Source organism: Salvelinus namaycush, chromosome 37 (assembly GCF_016432855.1).
Source record: "Salvelinus namaycush isolate Seneca chromosome 37, SaNama_1.0, whole genome shotgun sequence".
NCBI lineage: Eukaryota > Metazoa > Chordata > Actinopteri > Salmoniformes > Salmonidae > Salvelinus > Salvelinus namaycush.
In genome coordinates, this window is record NC_052343.1 from 28,211,691 (window position 1) to 28,233,801 (window position 22,111).

Here is a 22,111-nt window from a genome sequence, read left to right on the forward strand (position 1 = left end):
TTTATTAATAGACCAATAAGAAAGAGATTTACAAACCTCCGTACTCAAACCACTCCCAGATAGTCCTAGCTAAATTCTTGCTTGAGAAATTGCTCTTTCCTAAGAAGCTATTTTTGTTTATTTTTGACCATTTGAACTGAAAAAAATCACTGAGGTACTTAATAGTTACCCAGAAAGGATTTGATATTGAGATAAAACCGTCTGCAGTGGGCCTTTTAAAGATAGTTTAACACCAGGTGCCCAGTAGGCTGCTACATTTTCCTGTCCGCTGTGTTTTATTTGATGTTGCTTCTATCATCCATCCCGGATGGCACGCATACACAGGAAAAAAAAGAAAGAGAAGAATTTGAACAAAGACGTATCATTTCCTTGACTGAGTCAGCTGCTAGATGTGCAACTCCAGTTGAGAACACTACGTTTTCCTGACATTTACTGCTCATCTGTCTTTCATTGTGGCGTTGCACCACAGTTAAACCCAGACATGCCTAGAAAATAAAATTCAAGAATGAAATCGCACCATAACTCACGTTTGAGTGTCTCTTAGATGTCTGTGTAATGTTGTGTGGAGCTGCAGCAATAGAGATAGGATGGAAAGTAGTGGGGCCATATTGTGACCAGGCCAGAAGTGCCTCAGTGTGTAGGCCTACAGTAGAGCACCCCCTACCTCCTATCCCATATCATCCTAGTCTTAATGACCCACCAGGAAGTACAGGTCTTTTAACTGTGGGCTATATGGGAATTTTAAAATGGTTTGATTGTTTTTAAAGAGTATGTAGAGTCTGTGTCGGTGGGGGGAGGGGCAGAAATATTCTCTTGCTTCTTGGAATCACCATGTATCTTGCTACTATCCGTTCAGTCAATCGTTCTCCAGACTTCCGTTTTCTTTGTGTTTAACCCTTGCATGCTTCTTTCCTTCATTACAATTTGTACTTGACTGTCCCTCTGCTCTCTCTCTCCTCACTGTTTCCCTTCAGCAGCCAAACAGCTGTATTGTATACATCTAGAGCACCCGTTAGTGCTGGAAGGTAAGACTTAGCCTCCAGGTTAACACTAGTCTTATAGTCTTATAGGTAAGACTTAGCCTCCAGGTTAACACTAGTCTTATAGTCTTATAGGTAAGACTTAGCCTCCAGGTTAACACTAGTCTTATAGGCTTATAGGTAAGACTTAGCCGCTAGGTTAACACTAGTCTTATAGGTAAGACTTAGCCTCCAGGTTAACACTAGTCTTATAGTCTTATAGGTAAGACTTATCCTCCAGGTTAACACTAGTCTTATAGTCTTATAGGTAAGACTTAGCCTCCAGGTTAACACTAGTCTTATAGTCTTATAGGTAACACTTAGCCGCTAGGTTAACACTAGTCTTATAGGTAAGACTTAGCCTCCAGGTTAATACTAGCCTTATAGTCTTATAGGTAAGACTTAGCCTCCTGTTTAACACTAGTCTTATAGGTAAGTCTTAGCCTCCAGGTTAACACTAGTCTTATAGGTAAGTCTTAGCCTCCAGGTTAACACTAGTCTTATAGTCTTATAGGTAAGACTTAGGCTCTAGGTTAATACTAGTCTTATATTCTTGTAGTTAAGACTTAGCCTTCAGGTTAACACTAGTCTTATAGTCTTATAGGTAAGACTTAGCCTCCAGGTTAACACTAGTCTTATAGTCTTATAGGTAAGACTTAGCCTCCAGGTTAACACTAGTCTTATAGTCTTATAGGTAAGACTTAGCCGCTAGGTTAACACTAGTCTTATAGGTAAGACTTAGCCTCCAGGTTAACACTAGTCTTATAGGTAAGTCTTAGCCACTAGGTTAACACTAGTCTTATAGTCTTATAGGTAAGACTTAGCCTCCAGGTTAACACTAGTCTTATAGTCTTATAGGTAAGACTTAGCCTCCAGGTTAACACTAGTCGTATAGGTAAGTTTTAGCCACTAGGTTAACACTAGTCTTATAGGTAAGACTTAGCCTCCAGGTTAATACTAGTCTTATAGGCTTATAGGTAAGACTTAGCCTCCAGGTTAATACTAGTCTTATAGGTAAGTCTTAGCCTCCAGGTTAACACTAGTCTTATAGTCTTATAGATAAGTCTTAGCCTCCAGGTTAACACTAGTCTTATAGTCTTATAGGTAAGACTTAGCCTCCAGGTTAATACTAGTCTTATAGTCTTATACGTAAGACTTAGCCTCCAGGTTAATACTAGTCTTATAGTCTTATAGGTAAGACTTAGGCTCTAGGATAATACTAGTCTTATAGTCTTATACGTAAGACTTAGCCTCCAGGTTAATACTAGTCTTATAGGCTTATAGGTAAGATTTAACCTCCAGGTTAATACTAGTCTTATAGGCTTATAGGTAAGACTTAGCCTCCAGGTTAATACTAGTCTTATAGTCTTATAGGTAAGACTTATCCTCCAGGTTAACACTAGTCTTATAGTCTTATAGGTAAGACTTAGGCTCTAGGATAATACTAGTCTTATAGTCTTATTGGTAAGACTTATCCTCCAGGTTAACACTAGTCTTATAGTCTTATAGGTAAGACTTAGGCTCTAGGATAATACTAGTCTTATAGTCTTATTGGTAAGACTTAGCCTCTGCTATCTTAGGGCATCTATTTAGATACTGTACACGCATGGGGGGTTGAGGGGAATTTGGTTCCCTTTAGTGAAACAAATTTCTACATGAAACTAATTTCTACATCTCTAAATGCTATTTTTAGCTGAATTCCTAGTGATTTGACAGTGGTGACCTGGACACCCTGGAGATTTAAATGATGCATCAGTCCTTTCCAACTGTATCAAACACACCATGACATGGCAGTGAACCCTGCTGCTGCATGCTGAGCACCTCTTGGAATGCAGTGCTGCTTGCTTCACTATCTCATTCAACAGAGCCATTAAGAAGCACCTTAAAAAGCAGCAGGGTTGTTTAGGGGTCAGCTCTGCTCTTGAGTCATTTCCTCCCTTAAGTTGAATCCCACTCAAGTTCCGCTGCTCTTGGCTGTGTGCTTGTCTTGGGTGTCTGGCGACTGCCTTTCAGGACCTCCACAGGCAGAGGAAGTGTCCCAAAGCATACCCTATCCCTTATATTTCATGTTTAAAAATATATATTTTACCAGGCAAGTCAGTTAACAGCAAATTCTTATTTACAATGACAGCCAATCAGGGAACAGTGAGTTAAATTGCCTTGTTCAGGGGCAGAAGGACAGATTTTTACCTTGTCAGCGCGGGGATTCGATCCAGCAAACTCCCGGTTACTGGCCCAACACTCTAACCACTAGACTACCTGCCGCCCCTTATATAGTGCAATACCTTTGACCAGAGGGCACCCTATATATTGGGAATAGGGTGCCATTTGTGCTGCACAGAGAGAGTGGAATAAGCCTGATCCCTCCTGGCTGCTGATGCCAGCTGCACACAGAGAGTGGAATAAGCCTGATGCCTCCTGGCTGCTGATGCCAGCTGCCCAGAGAGAGTGGAATAAGCCTGATGCCTCCTGGCTGCTGATGCCAGCTGCCCAGAGAGAGTGGAATAAGCCTGATGCCTCCTGGCTGCTGATGCCAGCTGCACAGAGAGAGTGGAATAAGCCTGATGCCTCCTGGCTGCTGATGCCAGCTGCCCAGAGAGAGTGGAATAAGCCTGATGCCTCCTGGCTGCTGATGCCAGCTGCACAGAGAGAGTGGAATAAGCCTGATGCCTCCTAGCTGCTGATGCCAGCTGCCCAGAGAGAGTGGAATAAGCCTGATGCCTCCTGGCTGCTGATGCCAGCTGCCCAGAGAGTGGAATAAGCCTGATGCCTCCTGGCTGCTGATGCCAGCTGCCCAGAGAGAGTGCTAGCAAGGCTGTCCTCATAGAGCAGTGTGAGATGTGTGATGACCGTGGTGATAAACCTATAGAAACCTATACTGTCAGTGTATACCCATGATGCGAATAGGTCTCATGGTCATACACAGAACTACAGTCAGCCTTGGTTAGTCAACACTGTACAACCACAGCTATTTAACATACAGTGGGAAAGGTTAAGTTTAGTTTAGTTTATTAATTCGACCATTTAAAAAAACAAGCACACATAAAACTTGAAAAAGCCATACATGCACATGAGTAAAATCATTGAGGATAACGCACAATAAAGTCTGGGACTTATTTCCATTGTGGTCCTCTTGAGACATGGCTAGACAAGACCGAACACAGTATAGCAGTGAAACAATAAAACAAAAACATAGAAGAAGAACATCTATCTCATCATTCCAGTTACATCATAGGAGGTATTCATATGGGCACAGAGGACATCAAACATATTTTTACTTTATTTTTAAAGCTGTCCAGAGAGGACGTTGTTTTTATAGGCACATGTGTCTGGTCTTTTTTGACACCACACTTTGAGTTAGTGAATGTCACACAGTGACCGAATCAGAGCCAAAAGTTGGGCTGAGTCCCAAATGGCACCCTATTCCCTTTATAGTGCGTTACTTTTGACAAGGGCCCATAAGGCTCTGGTTAAAAGTAGTGCACTATATAGGGAATAGGCTGCCATTTGAGACACACTTCCGTGGTGTTGGGAATTATTACCGTGAATAACAATGTTTCCTCCTCCTGTTGTTTCCAGCCGACACATAGGCCACGTCATGGCGCTCCCTGGCAGGTCCCAGGGTGTAGCCAGCGCCCCCACCACCCCTGTACACCGCTCCCAGGGTGTTGCCAGCGCCCCCACCACCCCTGTACACCGCACCTTTGCCACCTCAGGGGCCCCACAGCTGGACTCCAAGCCTGACAGGTCAGCACTCAATCAATCAATCAATTAAATAAGCCACCTCTGTGTATGAGTTCCAGACCTGGATTGAAACATTATTTATTTTCTTTCAAATAATTTAGGTGCGCTTGTTTTAGCTTGCCCAGTGTAATAGGACCAATGGAAAAGTAATATGGTCTTCCTCTGTTGGGTTACCCAGACCTTCTCTGGGGAGCTTGTTGTCCTCCTCCTACAGACAACACCAGGAGTCTCTGACTGCAGAGAGAGAGAGGAGGAGACAAGAGAGGGAGGAACGACTGCAGAAAATCGAGAGGGAGGAGAGGACCCGCTTCAAGTGAGTCCCAACCTGCATCACATCACACTACTCATAGATGGAACTATCCTTTTGACGTTTACATTGCAGTTCAGTTCCCTCATTAAAAGTCCCAAACCAATTCACCAGAATCAAACACGGAACTACTTTGTCCACAGATTTTTACACTTATCTGTAAGGTTACCGGCTGGAGTGATGTAGTTTTATCTGGGATGAATAAGAGTCTGAGCCTTGTTCCACAATATATCAGACGAGTTGGAGATGTTTAGAGACTGGACATACTTGTCTGTCTGTCTGTTTATTGTGGTCATCAGTCAGGGACATACTGTGGATCTAAGGAGGAGATACATGGTCTGCATCCCAAATGGAGCTCTACTGGGCCATAGGTCTCTGGTCAAAAGTAGGGCACTTATTATGGGATAGGGTGCAATTTGGGGTGCAGCCATGGAAACATTGGTTCGGCAGAAAACAAAGTCCTGCTGGCCTGCCTTTTACTTGTTTTCTATGGCCATATAAAGAGCTGGATGTCAGACGGAGCGCTGGAAAGCTCCTCTGGTCTGTGTGTCTCCTCTGTCATGTCAGACTATTTCTCTCCCACAGTATCTACATCTATTCACACTCTCTCATTGGTTAACTAAGGATGTCTTTTAAAAAGGTACTATAGAATGTGAATGAAAACAAATATGAATTGATATGCACAATAAGATATAGATCTCACATTCTTTACACATACTGTCTGTCTGTCTGTCTGTCTGTCTGTCTGTCTCTCTCTCTCTCTCTCTCTCTCTCTCTCTCTCTCTCTCTCTCTCTCTCTCTCTCTCTCTCTCTCTCTCTCTCTCTCTCTCTCTCTCTCTCTCTCTCTCTCTCTCTCTCACTCACTTACTTGGAACATTATCAGTCGGGATTACATGGACAAGAGGGAAGAGACAAGACAGGCCAGAGAAGAGAGGTATGTTGTCTACTTTCATTTCTAATATACAAATAGACACAGTGCTCTCTAGCAATGTAGATTCTATAATCATTCAGATAGACACAGTGCTTTATATCAATTAAGATTCTAGAATCATTCAGATAGACACAGTGCTTTATATCAATGGAGATTCTAGAATCATTCAGATAGACACAGTGCTTTATATCAATGGAGATTCTAGAATCATTCAGATAGACACAGTGCTTTATATCAATGGAGATTCTAGAATCATTCAGATAGACACAGTGCTTTATATCAATTAAGATTCTAGAATCATTCAGATAGACACAGTGCTTTATATCAATTAAGGTTCTAGAATCATTCAGATAGACACAGTGCTTTATATCAATTAAGATTCTAGAATCATTCAGATAGACACAGTGCTTTATATCAATTAAGATTCTAGAATCATTCAGATAGACACAGTGCTTTATATCAATTAAGATTCTAGAATCATTCAGATAGACACAGTGCTTTATATCAATTAAGATTCTAGAATCATTCAGATAGACACAGTGCTTTATATAAATCTAGATTCTAGAATCATTCAGCTGTAATAAGTACAACAGAAAGACTCTGACATGAGGGAGTAATATGCCTTGAAACCTTTTTGAGGAGAATTGTTAGCAGATGTAGAACAAGTCAGGCTCAGCCTCTGGGCTGAAATATATGTGTCAGGCCCCCTCTAGACCTGCTGCTGTGCATTAAGACATCTACAACTGAATGGGACGAGGGGTGGAATTGGCTTTAAGTCATGGATACGCTCCAGATAAGGTAGGCTACGTGTAATGTACCACCTTCCAGACGTATGTATGATCAGTGTTATTTAAAACAGGAATCCTAGGTTATGTTTGGTGCCTTTTTTAAATGTATGTCCAGTAAATTGATAGGATTTTCAGTCCCGTACCTCTGACTGAATAGAGTGTGACGTCTAAATCAAGATGAAACACTGTTATCAGACCCATCTGTGGAGAAGTCGAGGTAGTATACTGTAGGTATCTTCAACATTTATGTGTCAATTAAGCACCTGGAGAAATCCGAGAAGCATCACAGAGTCCCAGACATTTGGCCACTGTTTCAGAAAAGGAAGTGTGAGGGAACTGAATACAGTATATTACTGGTAGGGGGTGGCAGTAGCCTCGAGGTTAGAGAAGCAGGAATCGTCTCCTACCCCCATGAGATAGAGATGATATAACAATAGACCTAAACAGGTGGAGTAACATCCTTTCTGAAGAATATTCTGTGCCTTCCTCTTCCAGATATAAGTGTGTTGAGAGGCTCGCAGCAGAGGAGTATGAGAAAGAGAGAGAGCGCGCGAGAGCGCCACCTAGGGGGCGCACAGAGATCACCCTGAGTCTGAGCCCCACCCCCTCCAGTCGCTCCGCCTCCCCCCGCTGTGCCACGCCCTCCTCCATCGCCTCTCCGGAAGACGCTGGCCCCATTCCATCCCAGACATCCCAGACGCAGGGTAAATAACATTTTACAAACGTTTAACCAACATTAAAGCTCCCATCCCAGACTCAGAATAACATAACATTCTCCAAACATTTAACAATCATTACCGGTCCAGAGAAGTTTTATGTATTTGTTCCCGGGGTCTGAATTAACAGATGGAGGGTGATTCACTCACACTGGAATTAGAGTCAGCTGGACTAATGATGGCTGCATGTTGTCTGTTGGGCAAAAAAATCTGCAGGACTTGATAAGAAAAGGATTTAATTCTTGTTTTTCTGTGTGCTTCAGAATGAGGTGTCTGTAAGTGTATGTTGCTAAATCCCAAATATGTTTTAGGATGGGATGGACATTACTTTAGCTGCCTGTGGGAAAATGCTTTGCATGATGGTTTGAAATGTAGTGAGAGGCTAGCTTTTAGGTCCCAGGCATACCCCAGTGATTTGTATGTGATTGTAGTGTGGTTTTGGCTGTGGTAGCGCCAGCCGCTAGGGCGTGGAACTCTTAATATGGGGTTCCATTCACATTCTACAGTAGGAGCCAGGAAGAGGTGTGGTGGACTGTGGACTACAGCACTGACCATAGAGGGACAAGCCTTTCAATACCTCACAGACTCAGTTATGATGATACATGAATGAATATCATGAGAACTAGATGTTGCTAGTCTGGGGTGGTTATTCTAATCCACCAAAATGGGATAATGGGATCAAATGAGATGTCGAATCTAATTTCGAAACACATTGTCATCATAGCTGTTAATTCATTTCCTGTAACATTCAATGAAGTACGAATTGACATGCTTAATACGACTTGTGCTCCGGACCAAAATCTAGACAATTTATCATTTTAATTCATTAAATGTCACAGAGCAATTATATGGTATTTACATTATAAACAAGATCATTTAAAAATGATATCCGACAATATTGAAAAGGCACACAATCGAGACCCTTAAAGTAGCGTTCTGTTTTGTTTGGTCCTGTTTTCTCTACCAGGAAGTGAAGTAGACGTAGAGCCAAGCCGTGACCTTCAGACTAGAACTACAAGTCCAGCGCCAGAGTTAATAGTATCAGGACCTTCTCCAGAACCCACAGAGCCCCCCTCCCAAACCCCCTCGGCGCCAGGCGAGGAGCAGGCAGAGACAGAGACGCAGACAGAGAAGCAGGAAGTAGCTGAAGTTGAGCCCAAGCAGGAAGTACTAGAGCTAGTGGAGTCAGCGGTAGATGAACAGACACAGGGTAAAGAGCAGGAAGAAAGGGAGGAGGAGGGTAGGGAGGAAGAGAGACAGTCAGGGAATGAGGTGGAGGGAGAAGAGAAGGTAGAAGAGGAGGTAGAGGTAGAGGGAGAAGAGGTGGAGATAGAGGATGTAGAAGTGGTAGAGATAGAGGTGGAGGAGGAGGGAAAGAGGGAGCAGGCTGCGTCGGAGGAGAGGGAGGTGGAGGAGAGACTGGTCCTCCTCAGTGAGAAGGAGAGGCAGAACGAGGAAGTGAATGAGAAGGACAACTGTTCTGCCTCCAGTATCTCCTCAGCCAGTAGCACTCTGGAGAGAGAGGAGAGGGAGGAGAAAGTCAACAGCAACCATGAACCAGGTACCAGCTGCCCACCAGCAGGAAATACAGACTTTAGGACACTTGGCCTTTTATGACTTAACATATGACTTGTGATTTGTGCCCATACTGTAAATGGAACACTTGCTGATCTTCCATATGCTGTACATCAGTAGGCAAACATTGAAGTTCAACTCATGTCAGAACATTTCATTCTGCCCATGCTCTCATTTCAGTTTCTGATATATAGATCTGCTCTCTATTCTGTTCTGAAGGCTAGCAATCCAATAGTATTCCAATAGTAATCCAATCCACCCTTCCTCCTTGTGTTTGTCCTCCTCTAGGCCAGTGCATTAAGGAGGAAGACGTGAATGGGCAGTGCAGCAAGATCCTCAACAGCAAGCGCTTCATGCTGGACATGCTCTATGCCCAGAACAAGACCACTGCCGACGAGGACGAAGAGAAGGCGGGAGAGACGGAACAGACTGAGAAATGCAAAGAGGGGATGGAGACGTCATCACTGGAGGGTCAGGACGGGTCGTCGGTGGCCAGCCTAGCCAGTCGTATCTCTACACTTGAGGCCAGCAGGCAGGCCTGCGAGGAGAATGTCAAGAAGATGGAGGTGCAACACCTGGAGAACCAGGGGAGCGTCAGGGCCGTGGCCGAGAAATTTGGAGACCTTGTTAAAAGCCTTGTGTCGCCTCACGAGCTGGAGGCATTGGAGAAGCAGCAGCAGGGGCAGCTTCAACCTGATAAAGACAAAGCTCCTCCGGCCCCGTCCTCCTCTCCCCTACCTCCGAAGAAGGAGTCAGATTATATCTGGGACCAACTGATGGCAGCCCCCAGGGAGCTGCGTATTAAAGAGATGGACTTTACAGACCTGGCAGACGAGGATGATCTGGACATCCTAGACGTGGACAGTGTGCTGATGGGCTCCAGTGACCTGATGATCCCTCCCCCTCCTCCCTGTCTCTCCGCCCTGCCCCCTCCCCCTCCCCTGGGCCTGTTTGGCTGCCCCCCACCCCCTCCTGTCCCTGGCATGATGCCCCCTCCCCCGCCCTTCATGCCCCCCGGACCCGCCCAGCCCTACCCGGGGTCCCCCCAGCTGAGCCGGGGGACAGGGGAGCCCCCTCTGTTCCAGAAAAAGAAGAAGACTATCCGTCTCTTCTGGAACGAGGTAAGGCCCATGGACGGCCAGTACAGGAACCACAAGCGTTGTAGAGAGTCTCTCTGGTCCAAACTGGAGCCGGTCAAAGTGGACACGTCCAAGCTGGAACACCTGTTTGAAACAAAGTCCAAGGAGCTGCCTGTTACCAAGGTACCTTTGTTGACTGGTTTGGTCCTACATATTTATACGTATAGGAAATGTATGTGATTTGCTCAAGAAATTAATTTGTGAAATGATGTCACAAAGCATTTAGGGGCGGTTTCCCAGACACAGATTAAGACTTGTCCAGGAAACAGCCCCATAGATGTTTCCAACTTGTCCTCTTCCTCCGGAGCACTTAGGTTTAGACAGAAGGTGTGGATCTACTATCCACACCTTCTGTTCTGTACACAATCAGCAGCATCGCTGTGTTGGTAAAGGCCGACCTGCATGTTGTCTGCTCTGGTTGGATTCTCAAAGCTGACAGAGGGAACTATGTTTTCTCTTCATAATTCACTGTTTCTTTCTGTGTGTGTGTTTTGGTTTTGTCCGTTGAGCCTGTTGAGCCTGTTGAGCCTGTTGAGCTGGAGCCCCGTGTTCATGCTTCAGGCTTCTCTCATCCACAGCAACAAACGTAGTGCCATTTATAGGGAACAGGGTGCCATTTGGGACGTAACCCTGCTGTCCATGGTGACGTTCTGACTACGCCCCGCACCACGCTGTCTCCTGCTTCAAACTATTGAAGAATGCAGTGCAGGATTTAAACCAGATTGTCTTAAATGTACTCTAGGTCACCCCTGTCGTCCGACCTGCTAGTAGACAGAATGATGGAATGTGATGGATTCCCTCTAGTATCTTGTCAACATCATCAAAGGTGCAGCCTGTCTTCTATAAACCTTTCTCCGTCACTTTAAACTCGACTGACTCTGAGATGGTCCAAAACTGAAGGAGGGATATATATAAATATAGATGTAGCTAGATATACTGTAGAGAGGCCAACCACACAGGGAGATCAGATCTACTATAAAAGGTCATATACAGTATTATAGTCACACAGTTTTGGTCCCTTGCCCTGATCCATTGTGATTGAGGGACTCTAGTTCTGAGTGTTTCAACATTTGATCTCACCGTCATTTGTTCATGGTGTATATTTATGTTGGAAGTTTTATGGGATCCCTGAACTGATTTTATGTATAATACATTTGCAAAAATGTCTAAAAACCTGTTTTTGCTTTATCAATATGGGGTTTTCTGTGTAGATTGATGAGGAAAATGTTTTATTTAATGCATTTTAGAATAAGGCTGTAATGTAATAAAATGTGGAAAAAGTGAAGGGGTCTGAATACTTTTCCGAATGCACTGTATGGTATAATACTAGTACTTTATTGTTGTTAATATAATGTCCTGTTTCTGTGTATCTCTACTCAGAAAACAGCAGTGGATGGGAAACGACAAGAGATTATTGTCCTGGACTCCAAACGGAGCAATGCCATCAACATCGGGCTGACCGTCCTCCCCCCTCCCCGCACCATCAAGACAGCCATCCTCAACTTTGACGAGTACGCTTTGAACAAGGAGGGGATCGAGGTAAGCTGCATGTCACATGGTATATTGAAATGATTGGGCTATTATGATTATATATCCTAGTCGTTATCGATGTGTATCTCTAGCAGTCACTGTAACCATTATCTCTTGAGTGTGAATCTGTGATGTCTAGTAATCTCAATGAAAGCATGTTGGAAAAACATGTGTCTGTGTATCTGTACAGTCAATACTGAAAACACTGCTTATTTCTGCCAAACAAACAAGTCATTTACTTCAACTGAGTCCAAAAATAAACTTGGTTTCACTTAAAACCTGCACAAAAAAAGACATATGTTTCCAATGTATTTCCACAACCAACTTTTCACTCCAAGAAATGTATGTTCTCAATGATTTGGGACTGGCTGTGGTCGGTGTGGACATGTCACGTGGTTTCTCAGCTGGAAGCCTGGAATCTTAGTTTATCTCATATAATTAATTATTGGTACGTACCATTAAAAGTTAGCTACACATGCATATTTTACGATGCTTTTCTAACCATAATATAGACCTGTGGAGGACTTCAGATGGTGTAAATAATGATTCATGTTGCATCTCCTCAGTCTTATATAATCTGCTGTACTCTTCCATCTTTTCCATGGGAACATTCTTATTTAGAGGAGAGGAGCACTGTAATGTACTGCTCCACCTTCTACGTCTATTTCTCACAGACAGACAGCAGCAGAAAGGTAGAACGTTCAGATGTCTGACAAGGTTGGAGGCCAAGGCAGGAATTATTATTTTTCCAATAGCAAATATGTTCGTTGATAATAAAAAATAACTGGAAAATTAGAAACATTCCATCTCTCCCACCACTCATCTCTATCTCCATCCCTCCCTTTCCTCTTCTCCTTCAACTCCCCCTTTCCTCTCCCATATCCACGTCCAGCCTCCCTTTCTTCTCCTCCTTCAAATCCCTCCTTTCCTCTCCTCCTTCAACTCTGGTCCAGCCTCTCCAACCTAATGTGTGTGTGTGTGTGTGTGTGTGTGTGTGTGTGTGTGTGTGTGTGTGTGTGTGTGTGTGTGTGTGTGTGTGTGTGTGTGTGTGTGTGTGTGTGTGTGTGTGTGTGTGTGTGTGTGTGTGTGTGTGTGTGTGTGTGTGTGTGTGTGTCTGAGGGGTTGGTACAGCAGCAGACACATTTATGTCTCGTATGGATTCATGAAGTCGTCTTCTTGTCCTCCTTTCCTAGAAAATCCTGACGATGATCCCCACGGAGGAGGAGAAGCAGAGGATCCAGGATGCTCAGCTGGTGAACCCTGACGTCCCCCTGGGATCAGCAGAGCAGTTCCTCCTCACCCTGTCCTCCATCACGGAGCTGTCCGCCCGGCTGCAGCTCTGGGCCTTCAAGATGGACTACGAGGTCACGGAGAAGGTCAGAGCACCGCCACCTTTCTGTCATCACCGCACCAGTTCCTATAAATGGAGTCATGCACTACCTCACACTTCCTACGTGTACATCATCATAATCGGCGGATTGTGCAATACAAGAGAGAATTGTTGGATATGAATATGGATTGGCTTGTCGTAGTTCACATACCAAGGTGTCGTAGTTAAGGAAATAGGTGTCGTAGTTAAGGAAATAGGTGTTGATTTCCATATAGCACCTGACTCCTCTATGGTTGTTACTGATTGTCCGTTGTTGTTGAACATACGGGTTCAACAAAGAACAACATGAATTATTCCTGGATGTTGTTTCTAGTTGCAGTCTTAAAGTAATAATCTCGTGACAGACGGTTACCATCTGTCCAGCACACACGCAGAGAATCATCTTACAGTAACTAGAGAAATACTCCCAAACAAATCACTTTAACATTTAACCTTCAAACAAATCTCTCTGACATTTAACCATCATAAAGTATTCTCAGCTGGTTCCTGTAATGACTAGCTTCAGTTTAAAAGGCCGTATTTGATGTGTGTGCCACTCTCTCCCTCCCTCTCTCTCTCTCTCCTTCCCTCTCTCTCTCTCTCTCTGTTTTACAGGAAGTGGCAGAGCCTCTGCAGGACCTTAAGGAAGGGATGGACCAACTGGAGAAGAACAAGACGCTGCGTTACATCCTGTCCACGCTGCTGGCTATAGGCAACTTCCTTAACGGATCCAACGTGAGTAACATTACAGAAGTCTGGCCTGGGGGTGGAGGTGGAGAAGAGATGAGCTCTCTCCCCCTCTCTCTCTCTCTCCCTCTCCCCCCCTCTCTCTCTCCCTCTCTTTTTCTCTCTCTCTCTCTCCCTTTCTCTTTCTCTCTCTCTCTCTCCCTCCTTCTCTCCCTCCTTCCCTCTGTGCCCCCTGCTAAGCACTGCCATATTGACTTGGCAAAGACAACAGTGTGCTCTCTGTTTGTAGAGGAATGTGCTGTATGCTGTCCATCTGTCTGTCTGTGCACCAGACACTAGCTAGCCCACTACAGCAGTGTATCTGGAAAGGGAAGGCCTCTGCTCAGCGATGCACCCAACCTGGCGCTGTCTGTCTATTGGAATGAAAGAGAGGCATAAAGAGAGAAGGAGAGACAGAGAGGGTATGAGTGTGTGTGTTTGCCTGCGTGTGTGCGTGCGTGCCGTGCTTGTGTGTCTCAAAGGTTTAGGATATGAGAGCCAAACATGCAAGTCAGAAAACATGAGGCATCAAGCAAGTAGTTCAGCTAAATAATGCCTGTGTTTATATTTGATGATAAACCATTTAAAATGGGCAAAGGAACAAAGCAAACCCAGTTAGGATGATGTCTTTCAGGACATGTTTTTTTATTCTCCTTTTTAGGTAGCTCTGCTCTTGCTAACTAACAATTGGTAGGTCTGCAGTTGATTGTGGTTTGTGATAATCACCGACTAATGAAGCTGAATTACTGGTTGACCACTCGATAGAAACCCTTTCTCTTTGTACAAGATCTCGCTGTCCAACATTAAAATACCGATGTTCTGTAATCTCGTTGTGGTGCATATTGGTGACTTATGCTAAAGCGGGAAATTTACTGCAATTTGGGCCTCATTTGTGCCTCATTTTGGGAGTCTGATGTTAATAGCATAGACTTGTATCTGTTGTAGTTACATAATGGGTGTGCTTCTTTTGTGTGTGTGTGCGTGTGTGCGTGTGTGTGTGCGTGCGTGCGTGCGTGCGTGCGTGCGTGCGTGCGTGCGTGCGTGCGTGCGTGCGTGTGTGTGTGTGTGTTCGTTTATGTATCCAGGCGAAGGGCTTTGAGCTGGGTTACCTGGAGAAGGTTCCGGAGGTAAAGGACACGGTTCATAAGCAGTCTCTACTGCACCATGCCTGTTCCATTGTGGTGGAGAAGTTTCCAGACAGCTCAGACCTGTACTCTGAGATAGGAGCCATCACCCGCTCGGCTAAGGTACGCCTGTGATTGCCTTAGTATAAAGGACTCATGGAAACTCATGGAAATGATGTTTATCCTTGTAATCCATTTCTTGCTATCAAGCAAAACCTCTGGCTAGATTCAATCTGATCACCCCATTTCGACTATGTACCTTTTTGCAATGTTTCCGTGGAGACCACATTCACGGTAAACCCTGCATATGTCGGCTCAATCGGAAATTACCTTTAAATTTAAGTCGCGCTATAACGCGATGCTCTGCAGTCTGGATTGAACCTAGGCCCTAATCAATAATGAGTGTCATAAATAATGTATTTTATGTCCATGTAGGCAGCTTTAGGTGTTACTCATTAATTACGACGGTTTCTTGTATCAAATCCAAAATGCCATCTCCTGTCATTGTGTAGCTTGAGCAAGGCACTAAGTCTATCCTCTAAACTAATCCAGGGGCAACACATTTCCTGTGAACAACGGACAATAAAGTAAACTTCTTCTCTGCCACCTTGTTTCTCAGGTGGACTTCGACCAGCTCCAAGACAACCTGAGCCAGATGGAGCGACGCTGCAAAGCATCGTGGGACAACCTCAAGGTCATCGCCAAGCACGAGATGAAGCCTGCGCTCAAACAGAAGATGTCTGACTTCCTAAAGGACTGTGCAGAGAGAATCATCATATTGAAGATAGTCCATCGGAGAATTATCAACCGGTATGATTATAGTGAAGGGTCTTCTGATGCATTCTTTTACCTCGTTGAAATACCATCTAGCGTAGCTTTGACCCCATGTGTTTCTCCAGAGAGAGATAACGGTGTGATATCTGACAGCGTAAACTGCAATGTGATGTTAACATGTTTTTCTCTCTACGTCTTGCAGGTTCCATGCCTTCCTGTTGTTCCTGGGCCATCCAGCATACGCTGTGCGGGAGGTCAGCATCCACCGCTTCAGTAAGATCCTCAGTGAGTTTGCCCTGGAGTACCGGACCACGCGGGAACGCGTCCTGCAACAGAAACAGAAGAGGGCCAACCACAGAGAGAGGAACAAGACCAGAGGAAAGATGATCACAGATGTGAGTGTTGTTGTTCACCTAACAGGCCTGCTCATAGGAAGTGGCTCAAATGGTGCCCTACTCCCTATACAGTGGACTACCTTTGACCAGGGCTTGCTAAAAAATGGTGTACTATAAAGGGAATAGGGTAGCATTTGGGACGCAGACCTTGTATATTTAAACACTTTTAGTCCCTTGCCCCATCTGGTCACTTTTTCTTTTGTAGGCTTCTCCTGTCTTCTCCTGTGTTCTCTTGTCTTCTCCTGTGTTCTCTTGTCTTCTCCGGTGTTCTTATGTCTTCTCCAGTCTTCTCCTGTGTTCTTATGTCTTCTCCTGTGTTCTCTTGTCTTCTCCTGTGTTCTCTTGTCTTCTCCGGTGTTCTTATGTCTTCTCCAGTCTTCTCCTGTGTTCTTATGTCTTCTCCAGTCTTCTCCTGTCTTCTCCTGTGTTCTCTTGTCTTCTCCTGTGTTCTTATGTCTTCTCCTGTGTTCTCTTGTCTTCTCCTGTGTTCTCTTGTCTTCTCCGGTGTTCTTATGTCTTCTCCAGTCTTCTCCTGTGTTCTTATGTCTTCTCCAGTCTTCTCCTGTCTTCTCCTGTGTTCTCTTGTCTTCTCCTGTGTTCTCTTGTCTTCTCCGGTGTTCTTATGTCTTCTCCAGTCTTCTCCTGTGTTCTTATGTCTTCTCCTGTGTTCTCTTGTCTTCTCCTGTGTTCTCTTGTCTTCTCCGGTGTTCTTATGTCTTCTCCAGTCTTCTCCTGTGTTCTTATGTCTTCTCCAGTCTTCTCCTGTGTTCTTATGTCTTCTCCAGTCTTCTCCGGTGTTCTTATGTCTTCTCCAGTCTTCTCCTGTGTTCTCTTGTCTTCTCCTGTGTTCTTATGTCTTCTCCAGTCTTCTCCGGTGTTCTTATGTCTTCTCCAGTCTTCTCCTGTGTTCTCTTGTCTTCTCCTGTGTTCTTATGTCTTCTCCAGTCTTCTCCTGTGTTCTTATGTCTTCTCCAGTCTTCTCCTGTGTTCTCTTGTCTTCTCCGGTGTTCTTATGTCTTCTCCAGTCTTCTCCTGTGTTCTTGTGTCTTCTCCAGTCTTCTCCTGTGTTCTCTTGTCTTCTCCAGTGTTCTTATGTCTTCCTCATTGTCATCCTCAGGATTTCATACCGACCTGCTCACTCTCCAAACACGTGGCCACTGGTCACCCCAGACAACACATTCATTTCCAATGACATCAGCATAGTTTCACACATCCAGTACAGTGATTGGTTACTGTAACAATAATCAGTGATCTGTTTAGTATGTATCCTATTCTAAAACAGCAGGACTGATCCCCTCTCCTCATACTCCTGCTCCTCTTCCTCTGCCCCCCCTCCACCTGCTCCTCCTCCTCCTCCTGCTCCTCTTCCCTCTTCTCCTCTTCCTCTGCCCCCCTCCTCCTGCTCCTCCTCCCCCTGCTCCCCCTCCTCCCTGTATGATGATGAAACTCCCTCCAGCCCAGAGGGGCCTGCAGCCTGCTGTAGGAGGGAGATGGAGCAGCACTCCAGGGCCTGTTGTCCTTGGTAGGGTTCACCTCCAGTTCAAGAGCACCCTAATTCAATCACTGTGTGAAATATTCCAACCTTTGGATGTCCCTGCAGGAGAAATAACTAGCCCCACAGCGTGATGACGCTGCTCTCACAGGGAGGAGGGGAGCACAGTTGTGTGGTCGTCGTACCCAATGGTGAATTAGTGGACCGTACAAAAGACAAGACGTGTGTTAATGGTCAACCACCGTTTTTAGATAACCTCATTTACAGAATAGAACATTCCTCATTCTTCTTTTTGTCAGAGGTCATATTTCTGCTCTTTCTGTTTGACTATGACGCCTCCAGCACATCTTATAGCATCTCCTTTTCTGTCTTCCTCTTCATTTCATCTTCTTCCCTTTCCTCTGTAGAGTGAGGATGAAGAGGATGGTGAGGTATGGGTGTGTGTGTGAAAGTGTGAACAGGTGCATGTGTGTGTGTTATTTTTCCTGTGTTAGTAATGTCTCTAACCTTGAACCAAAGGCCAGAATTCTTCATCACGATCAAGTTGACATATTCTTCTCTGGTTGTGTGTCCGCTGTATTTCTTGCTGTGATTTTTAATGCAGCCACCTGTACAACCAACATTACTGCCAAATCCTTGTTGTTATTGATTCCTACTAGAATGTAACTCTACTAACGGCATCATTTAAAAAACATCTACTGGATGTAGTATTTATAGTCTTTACAGTATTTACTGAATACTAGAGGTGCATCTAAAATGGCACTCTATTCTAGTGCATTGTATAGGGAATAGGGTGCTATTTGGGATGCAGATTAGGTACTGACAGTGTGTTTAGATGATCCAGCTACAGTAGTAGTTATCAGACTAGGTATTGACAGTGTGTTTAGATGATCCAGCTACAGTAGTAGTTATCAGACTAGGTATTGACAGTGTGTTTAGATGATCCAGCTACAGTAGTAGTTATCAGACTAGGTATTGACAGTGTGTTTAGATGATCCAGCTACAGTAGTAGTTATCAGACTAGGTATTGACAGTGTGTTTAGATGATCCAGCTACAGTAGTAGTTATCAGACTAGGTATTGACAGTGTGTTTAGATGATCCAGCTACAGTAGTAGTTATCAGACTAGGTATTGACAGTGTGTTTATATGATCCAGCTACAGTAGTAGTTATCAGACTAGGTATTGACAGTGTGTTTAGATGATCCAGCTACAGTAGTAGTTATCAGACTAGGTATTGACAGTGTGTTTAGATGATCCAGCTACAGTAGTAGTTATCAGACTAGGTATTGACAGTGTGTTTAGATGATCCAGCTACAGTAGTAGTTATCAGACTAGGTATTGACAGTGTGTTTAGATGATCCAGCTACAGTAGTAGTTATCAGACTAGGTATTGACAGTGTGTTTATATGATCCAGCTACAGTAGTAGTTATCAGACTAGGTATTGACAGTGTGTTTAGATGATCCAGCTACAGTAGTAGTTATCAGACTAGGTATTGACAGTGTGTTTATATGATCCAGCTACAGTAGTAGTTATCAGACTAGGTATTGACAGTGTGTTTAGATGATCCAGCTACAGTAGTAGTTATCAGACTAGGTATTGACAGTGTGTTTAGATGATCCAGCTACAGTAGTAGTTATCAGACTAGGTATTGACAGTGTGTTTAGATGATCCAGCTACAGTAGTAGTTATCAGACTAGGTATTGACAGTGTGTTTAGATGATCCAGCTACAGTAGTAGTTATCAGACTAGGTATTGACAGTGTGTTTATATGATCCAGCTACAGTAGTAGTTATCAGACTAGGTATTGACAGTGTGTTTAGATGATCCAGCTACAGTAATAGTTATCAGACTAGGTATTGACAGTGTGTTTTTATGATCCAGCTACAGTAGTAGTTATCAGACTAGGTATTGACAGTGTGTTTAGATGATCCAGCTACAGTAGTAGTTATCAGACTAGGTATTGACAGTGTGTTTAGATGATCCAGCTACAGTAGTAGTTATCAGACTAGGTATTGACAGTGTGTTTATATGATCCAGCTACAGTAGTAGTTATCAGACTAGGTATTGACAGTGTGTTTAGATGATCCAGCTACAGTAGTAGTTATCAGACTAGGTATTGACAGTGTGTTTAGATGATCCAGCTACAGTAGTAGTTATCAGACTAGGTATTGACAGTGTGTTTAGATGATCCAGCTACAGTAGTAGTTATCAGACTAGGTATTGACAGTGTGTTTAGATGATCCAGCTACAGTAGTAGTTATCAGACTAGGTAGAAGAATCTCACAAGGATTGTAAAACAAGGACATATCAGACAAGGCTTAAGGGTTAGAATTAGAATTAGGGGTTTGATGTTAGGTGAAGGGTTAGGTTCATGTTTTGGGGAAATAGGATAAATAGTGTGTGTGCGTGCGTGCGTGTGTGTGTGAGAGAGAGAGAGAGAGAGATAGGCAGGCTATGGAAGTTCTGTTCACTGCAAGTCCACAGACAAGGGAAGCAGGGTAGGCCAAACTCTAACCAGACCCCGGGGGGTCAGAATCCACAGACAAGGGAAGCAGGGTAGGCCAAACTCTAACCAGACCCCGGGAGGTCAGAATCCACAGACAAGGGAAGCAGGGTAGGCCAAACTCTAACCAGACCCCGGGAGGTCAGAATCCACAGACAAGGGAAGCAGGGTAGGCCAAACTCTAACCAGACCCCGGGAGGTCAGAATCCACAGACAAGGGAAGCAGGGTAGGCCAAACTCTAACCAGACCCCGGGGGGTCAGAATCCACAGACAAGGGAAGCAGGGTAGGCCAAACTCTAACCAGACCCCGGGAGGTCAGAATCCACAGACAAGGGAAGCAGGGTAGGCCAAACTCTAACCAGACCCCGGGAGGTCAGAATCCACAGACAAGGAAAGCAGGGTAGGCCAAACTCTAACCAGACCCCGGGGGGTCAGAATCCACAGACAAGGGAAGCAGGGTAGGCCAAACTCTAACCAGACCCCGGGAGGTCAGAATCCACAGACAAGGGAAGCAGGGTAGGCCAAACTCTAACCAGACCCCGGGGGGTCAGAATCCACAGACAAGCACTTCCTGATAGAACCTAATCCTGGGTAGTAGACCTCATGAGAACCAGAGATTCATCTCTTAAAAAACAATGAGGTCTACATGAGAGTCTGAGTCCTAAATGCCACCCTATTCCTTATATAGTATAGTGTACTTCATTTGACCAGAGTCCTGGTCTAAAATAGTGCACTATAAAAGGAATAGGGTTCCATTTGGGATGAAGCCTCACTCTGCTGACCAGGATCAGCTTACACAGCTCTGTTTGTTCTAGAATGGAACCAAGATGGCGATCACCATCAACAGGGAAGAAATCAGCAGGTTTCAATACAGATGGTTAGGTTTTACTTCACTGTATGTGATGTAAAGGTTCATAAGACGGTCGTCACATAGTGCTGATAACTTAGGTCTAAGTAAGGTTAACTTATGACTAATAAGTTATGACAAAGAGCTGTGGTGAATGGGTTTCTGACCGTGTGTTTTTGTGGGGGGTGGGGGGTGTTGTTAGTTTGTTTGTTTGTTGTTTGTTTGTTGCAGATACTAAATAAATATGGCTTCTGTTTGTGGGATACAATTTTTAAAAGTGCATGCAGCATGTGACCATTTAAATATAGCTCCCATGCTGTTGGTCAGGAGAATACTGTATAGAACTGTGATTAAGCCAGAATGGATTTGTATGTCGTTGTTTTCTAGTTGTTTTCTAATTGAGTGCTCTTAATGGTGCCAGAGCATGATGACTAATTGAACCATTTTCGTAGATAGATTTAGGAAGTTTCATCTCTAACCTAGCTCTTCTCTCCTAATCCACCCCACAGGATGGAAAGTTTGGCGGTAGCGCCCCGGGGCCTGTAAGCCAGGAGGGCGTGCTGACGCAGGGTCTGCAGTACGCAGAGGATGCAGCGGAGCATGAGAACATGAAGGCAGTGCTGAAGAGCAGTTTGCAGGGCTGCAGTGACAGTGGAGCGTCCACCGTGCCAGGCCTACGTACACGCACCAGAGCCAGCAGACCAGGTCAGTCTGACAGACCACCACCTTCACACAACTCCTGTAAAAAAAGGGAAACTTCTGAAGGACTTTTTTTTTTATTTTTATTTTTTACAACCGCCAGCTCTAATACACCTGAGGTTGATTCTGTCTGTCCTTCTCTTCTCTCCTTCTCTCCTTCTCTTCTCTCCTTTTCTCCTTGTCTTCTCTCCTTTTCTTTCTCTCCTTCTCTTTCTCTCCTTGTCTTCTCTACTTCTCTTCTTGTCTTCTCTCCTTCTCTTCTCTCCTTCTCTTTCTCTCCTTCTCTCCTTGTCTTCTCTACTTCTCTTCTTGTTTTCTCTCCTTCTCGTCTCTCCTTCTCTCCTTCTCTTTCTCTCCTTGTCTTCTCTACTTCTCTTCTTGTTTTCTCTCCTTCTCGTCTCTCCTTCTCTTATCTCCTTGTCTTCTCTC

The 22,111-nt window shown here is 44.4% G+C and overlaps 1 protein-coding gene across 1 annotated transcript in view; it reads left to right on the top strand.

Moving 5' to 3' along the window:
- The window catches only part of LOC120030952 (FH1/FH2 domain-containing protein 3-like), a gene marked incomplete at its 5' end in the record, with an annotated part of 90,539 nt that overhangs the window by 61,262 nt on the left and 7,166 nt on the right, over positions 1–22,111 (top strand). Inside the window, 15 exons of the mRNA XM_038976459.1 lie at positions 4,599–4,766; positions 4,942–5,076; positions 7,285–7,493; positions 8,473–8,745; positions 8,863–9,083; positions 9,374–9,706; positions 9,755–10,342; positions 11,600–11,758; positions 12,943–13,125; positions 13,734–13,853; positions 14,930–15,091; positions 15,588–15,778; positions 15,945–16,137; positions 18,037–18,060; positions 21,493–21,688. Coding sequence (XP_038832387.1) covers positions 4,599–4,766; positions 4,942–5,076; positions 7,285–7,493; positions 8,473–8,745; positions 8,863–9,083; positions 9,374–9,706; positions 9,755–10,342; positions 11,600–11,758; positions 12,943–13,125; positions 13,734–13,853; positions 14,930–15,091; positions 15,588–15,778; positions 15,945–16,137; positions 18,037–18,060; positions 21,493–21,688 — 3,155 coding nt within the window. The remainder of the gene's footprint in view (positions 1–4,598; positions 4,767–4,941; positions 5,077–7,284; positions 7,494–8,472; positions 8,746–8,862; positions 9,084–9,373; positions 9,707–9,754; positions 10,343–11,599; positions 11,759–12,942; positions 13,126–13,733; positions 13,854–14,929; positions 15,092–15,587; positions 15,779–15,944; positions 16,138–18,036; positions 18,061–21,492; positions 21,689–22,111) is intronic.